The sequence below is a fragment of the Lycium ferocissimum genome, chromosome 6 (assembly GCF_029784015.1).
Source record: "Lycium ferocissimum isolate CSIRO_LF1 chromosome 6, AGI_CSIRO_Lferr_CH_V1, whole genome shotgun sequence".
NCBI lineage: Eukaryota > Viridiplantae > Streptophyta > Magnoliopsida > Solanales > Solanaceae > Lycium > Lycium ferocissimum.
In genome coordinates this window covers 66,084,940-66,091,306 of record NC_081347.1, presented here as the reverse complement: position 1 = coordinate 66,091,306, position 6,367 = coordinate 66,084,940, and the positions used below count along the sequence as shown (strand labels likewise).

The following is a 6,367-nucleotide window of genomic DNA, read 5'->3' as shown; positions in this document are numbered from 1 at the left end:
AATTCATTTTTTTTATAACATAAATGACATTTCGTCAAAAAATGAAATGAAAATAAGATATTTATAGGGTACATTAACAATGTAGTTTGTATTGGTAGACCGTATAAATAGGTTGACCGTATAGCTAAACTAGGTGTATATATAAATGTATAAAAATTTAGAGAAAAATATATAAGTGACACGAGATCAATTTATGGAGGGATATAAATTATTTTGCAGCCAAATTAAATTTCTGATTGCTATAAACTCAATTAATGGGTATAAGAAGATTCAAGCAATTTTCAGGGCCATAATGTTGTGACTTACAAAAGGTAACCATTGACTTCTCCTTGTTATCTAGTGTATTGCATTTTTGTAATATCGTTGAGGTGTGTTTAAATTGGTCTAGATATCACTGTTATATAAATACTTTCTCTATTATAATTTATGTGACACACTTTCATTTTAGTTTGTCCCAAAAAAATGATATTTTTATATTTAGAAATAATTTAACATAAAACTTTTCCTTTCAACCTTAATGAAATGATTCACAGCCATATAATATCTATGACTTGTTTTAGATCACTAATTTTAAAGTAATTTTTTAAATTAAAATAATATTAATCATAGTAATTGTTTTCTAAAGATTCTTGTAAAATCAAATTAAAACACTTGAGAGGAAATGAAATGAAAAACAGCATAATCACTCAATGTGGCAAAACGTAGTACTAATAGGGGTCTTATATATAAGTGGGATATTCATTTTTTGATTTAATTTTGTAGGTATATAAAATGAACAGAATATATCCTTCTCATTAACCTTTGAGAATTTTTTAAATGTCTGTACTACTTATAATTTAGAATAATTTAGTCGCGTAGACTTATTTGTGTCCTTTTATGTTAGGTGCACAGAATATATCTTAATTAGTTAATTAATTAATTAATCATTCATGCCTATAAAGTAAATTCAATGAATGGATTTAGGCCGTTTACCTACCAAACTAAGCCACGTGGTAAAATGCTATTTATAAGGATCCGGTTGTTAAACTGTCCCCACATTTCACTATTTTTTGAAACACATCATCATAACTACTCAATCCATTCTGACCCGTTAGATGAAAAACCACCCTTTATATAAACCGTCCGATCATTTACACGTGGCCCACAATTATAAGCACAGAACATGCGTAGTGGGCCCTATGATTTTTTCTATATCGACTAGGATATTAACACGTGTACATTACTTTAATCACTTTACCGGCTGCTTTGTCTCCTCTGTGACTCCACCGCCAAATATCTCAAAAATCAGGTCCTGTTATAAACTGGTGATTTTATTTTATACTCGGGTTAGCTTACACGCATTTTGATTAATTTTATGGGATCTTCCGTTTTAATTTGAGTGAACTATCTTCTCTTTAGTCTATAAAAAAAAAAAAAAAATTTATTTTCATATTTGGAAATAATTTATCATCATGCAATGTTTTATAGTCACATAAGATATGTGTCTTATTTTACTGTACAAGTTAAAAGTTCTCTTTTTTTCTTAAACATTTCTCATAAATTATATAGTATATATTATTCACCCCGTCTCAATTTATATGACACTCTTTTTTAATCAATTCTAAAAAAAATGAGACATGTTTATATTTTGGAACAATTTAACTCTAAATTTTTCATTTTATCCTTGATTAATTGATTTCTAGCTAAAAAAATTTCTTTGGCTTATTTTAGACCATAACATTTAATTTTTTTTTTTTTTTTTTTAAACTTCGGGTCTTATCAAACACTCTCATATGAATTTAAACGGAAGGATTACCGTTTAGTGAAATATTAAAGTTCAAATGCTAAAGTTTAAATATATATAAACATAAAATAAAGTAATTTTTAGTGAAATATTTGTTCTTTTTCTTTTATAAATATATTTTTCATTGAAGAAAATCGTAATTAAGTAACTTTTCATATGTAATATCTCCAACAAAACTAAAAAACGACCCTTAATTATATTGTGAATTAAGTTATGATTTTTATGGTGGAGTTTCCTTTTTCCTTCTTTAGTACATTATCTAGACACTGTACTTTGCGTAATGCAGTCTCACTAGTCACTGATAAGAATAATCCTTCACAAACTATTAAATAAAGTATCATTTGGCTTAAAAATTACACACAAGGCTGACCTGGTCTATTTATTTATGATTTACTATTTCTTCATAGACAAAACTGTCACCTATCTTGTTTGTCTTCATCTCTTAATATCAAATCAATGTATATCTTAATTTTAAGATACATCCCCCACCAATGATGCTTTGAATAAAAGAATGCACCAACAAAAATGACTCATCCTTAATTAGAGATGATAAATTTTTTGGTACATGATGCTTTACCACTGTCCCGACATTTTTTGATGACTCCTCTTATGTCTTCTAAGAAATAATAATTGCCTATATTTTACACGTTCTAAGTAGTCAAACACCGTCCTATTCCGAAAATATTTTGACTCATCTAAATAACTTTTGACCTATTAGGATATTCTCTTACATAGCAAAAAATAAAGTCCCAAATTTGTATATTTAATGTAAGATGGTGAAAAAAAAAAAGTACATTGTAAGATTTTAGTGCCTTCAAATTCAACAACGTGGAGACCACTACATGCACTGCCAATATGGATAAAGTCATTATCCAAAGGTATTATTTATTTATATATAGTTGGCAACTACATTAAAATTATTATTATTTTAGTATAAGTAAAAAGATATAAATAATAAAAAAATAACATTTCGATCATATTGTATTTAACTCTCGACAGATAAAGCAAGACAACTTATTCATTATGAGGTGAAAGTATGTTAATGAGCACAATCTCTAACATTTTCACCTGGACCACTATGTTAAGATATAATCAATAAAAACAATTGAATAAATAAAACCATAATTACGACTATTTTATAAAAAAATTAACTTATAACACTGATGATATAAAGAAAATTTTGCAAGTTTTACACTATCAAGACATATCCAGTGAAATCCCACATAATGGGGTTCGGGGAGGGTAGACCTTACCTCTATCTTGTGAGGTGGAGAGATTGTTCGTAGGCCCAAGACAAACAGCTTAGCTCAAAAACAAGATAAAAGACATAAAAAAATACTATAAAAAACACGAAAAAGTTATTTGAAAAATAGAGAAGTAATAACTATCATATAATAATAAGATAATTTTGAAATACAAGAAATAACGGATAGTAGCAGAAATTGAAAGACAGAAAAACATAAACGTAAAGCTCAATATAAAAATGTGATTTTTTAAATGGTAACTTTGGCAACTCGGAGCGTGGCCGGTTGGTGATAACAAAAATCTAGAATTTTTATTTATTTGAATTTAAATTAGTTTATTAAAGGAATATAATATAATTATCCAAGGTCAATCATTAAGTTGCCTCGGTCTTCTCCGAACCTAAGCTTCGGTTCCGAACCTTCTAGGCTCGGATTCTTGCCTATAAATAGTAGGCCAATCTTGTCAATTGAAGATAAAATTTCATACGTGTACGAGTCGTCCTTTAGTTGAAAAAAGATATTTTTCTCTTCAAAAGGTACTGTAAATATCTCCATTTTAGCATTTGATCAATTTTACTATTGAATTTCTATTATTTTATATGAAATTTCATCTTTCTGTTCTCCGATCTGTGTTGAAATTTGATTTTTTGTTTTTTGTTTTTTTATTTGTTTGCTTAAAATGAGTGATTTTTTTTATGTGAGAACATTTTTTGTAGCGATCGTTAAGTGTATGTGATGAATATGAAGTTTGACTGAAAAATGATTGATTTTTCTTTTTGCTGTTTTTTTAGTTGTTTTTATTGATAGATGAACATCTTTTAGCTATATATATTGTATTTGATCGTTTGATTTCCGATCTGTGGAATAATTTTGAAATTAAAATATTTTATTTTTATTTTTTTGGTTGCGATTGGTTATGAACATTTTTTTTTCCTAGTGATCCTGAAGTATATTTGATGAATATGAAGGTTGACTTGGAAGTCAGAAGTTTGACTGAAAAATGATCTATTTTTCTATTATTTTTTTGTTATTTATATTGATAGGTGAACATCTTTTAGCTATACTGTATTTGATAATTTGAAATTTTAGTATTAAATAGTTAATCAAAAATTTCGTCTTTTAATTTTCCGATCTGTTGAATAATTTTGAAATTTAATTTTTTTAATTTTTTTTTTGCTTAAAATTAGTTTGTTGCAATGAGTAGTTGTGAATTTGTTTGAATAGATCTGTTAAGGATTTGAAAAGTTTTAGTGATTAAAGTGAGTTCAATTATTTTGGTAGTCAGATCTGAAAGTTGAAATTGCAGTGGAAGTGAAGGTAGTACATTTTGGGATGTGAAGAGTATATAAGGTTGAATGCTTTAGATAGTAGCTGATATTGTGATTAGGCTAAAATGTTTTCAGTTGATACCGAATCTGAAACTTAGTTATGAATGACATTTAAGAATATAGAGTGTTATTTATCTAGTTTTGGGAAATGTTTCTGTTAATGCGGAAACGATAAAAACATAGTAATTAATGTGGTTCGGATTGATGTGATCCTAGTCCCCGAAGAATGGCCTACACTTTTATTAATATCAAGGCAGAAAGTAAGTTACAAGATTGAATACTATTAGGTTCTATGCTCTGTCCTATTTTATAAATTCTAGCTAGTATGTATTTATATTACTAGGTCTAATCCTTTTCTAGCTAAATCCCAATAACACTCGAAAACCAACAATGAAAAAGGTTTTTTTTATTTCTTTCCGCTTTTGAGTAGGAATTGGCTTGAATATTTTCTCAACTTCACAGCTTCTTTAATTAGTTTGCTGAAATTCTTAGTCTTCAATGTTCTAGTTATTGGTAAAAATGGGTAAAGAAGAAACGTATTGTTGAAGTCCTGACTCAATTTGAATGTTTTGAGTTGTAACTTGCTAGATCATGTGCCCGTAGTTGGTGCAATAAGCACTAATATTTTGGGTTTATTCTTTGTTCAGACATCTTCAGGTATAAATTTAGAGTAAGGAAGGAGAATGGCGTTAGTTTCTGGTGGAAGGTCGACACTGAATCCGAATGCGCCTCTCTTCATCCCATCTTATGTGCGTCAAGTGGAGGACTTTTCACCCGAATGGTGGAATTTGGTAACAACTGCAACATGGTTCCGTGACTATTGGACGAGCCAGCATGAGGGAGAGGAATTTGGCGATGATGATCTTTGGTTCGCAGGAAATGATGTTGCTGACTTGCTTCCCGAAAACATTGATCTTGACGTTGACGAGGATATTTTGAACATGGAAGCTCAGTTTGAAGAATTTCTTCAGTCATCCGAAAGTGGGCAACAAGGAATCAAGTCATCGCTCTCTGGTATCAACGGTACGCTTCAATTTGGTGTATAATTTCGTAATCAATGATAATTGTATCGTCGGTTCTTACTAGTGTTCTTGTAATGATGGCACCTTAAATCGTACTTTCCCTCTTGACAACAGGCTGTCCTAAGGGTTCTGAGGCACTCATAAGGACGCTGAACATGCCAAAGCCAAAATCTCCCATCGAGCCTCCAAAGTACTTCGAGAAGCCAGCAAAGATTGTTAGCCCAAAGAACAGCCTTCGTCGCATCCAGCAGCCTCGTTGAATTCTAGTCTAGCTTAAGCAAAAAAAACTCTTGGTTTGTAGTTTGGATATGTCAGTTCTTAGTTTGCAGCTTTTGATCTTCACAAAAGCAGAGCAGTTGAGAGAGAGTCTCCAAGAGTCTTTAGTTCTTGCTATCTTTTGTATAGAGCAAGGTAGGTGGCACTTTTGTATCTAGCCTTGTTCATAGTTTTAGTGTATCCTTACATCAGTTTCTTTGACTTGTAAACAGCAAAACTTGTTTAAATTGAAAAGAAAAAAAAATGTAAAAATCAGTTTACAAAAAGTTGAAAAAAGCGTGTCTTTCGGTTTCACTTAAGGAGGAATGATCCGCTGAATTGCTGCTTCTTCTGCTTATCCTCTTAGTTTTAGCTTTTTGGGCATATAATGTAAACTTAAAACGTGAAAATAGTTATTACTAATACAAATGCTGGCCATTATGGTTGTTGGGCGTTTAGGCTCATTAAAAAACAAAAAGGAAGAAGCCAAAGTAGGAACGAGCGTAGGCACTTTCAGCATGTGTGTGCGCATAAGAGAGAATCAAAAGAAACTTAAGGCTTTGTTTAGCCGTGAAAATTTTTCACTGTTTTTTTGGAAAATGTTTTCACTTCATTTAAAAATTAACGTTGGTTATGAAAATTTCAATTATAATTTAAAGTTGTATTTAAAATTAGAACAATATTAATTTTTTTTACATTTAAATAATTAAATATTTATTGTAAAAATTATAATCA

The 6,367-nt window shown here is 29.8% G+C and overlaps 1 protein-coding gene across 1 annotated transcript; it reads left to right on the top strand.

The window, feature by feature from the left end:
* The first annotated feature begins 4,804 nt into the window (after positions 1-4,804).
* On the top strand, positions 4,805-5,953 carry LOC132060106 (protein EARLY RESPONSIVE TO DEHYDRATION 15-like). The gene is made up of 2 exons (XM_059453004.1): positions 4,805-5,378; positions 5,492-5,953. Exons 1-2 carry the CDS (start codon positions 5,039-5,041, stop codon positions 5,635-5,637), a joined length of 486 nt encoding a protein of 161 aa, XP_059308987.1. The 5' UTR covers positions 4,805-5,038; the 3' UTR covers positions 5,638-5,953.
* The last annotated feature ends 414 nt before the right edge of the window (positions 5,954-6,367 follow it).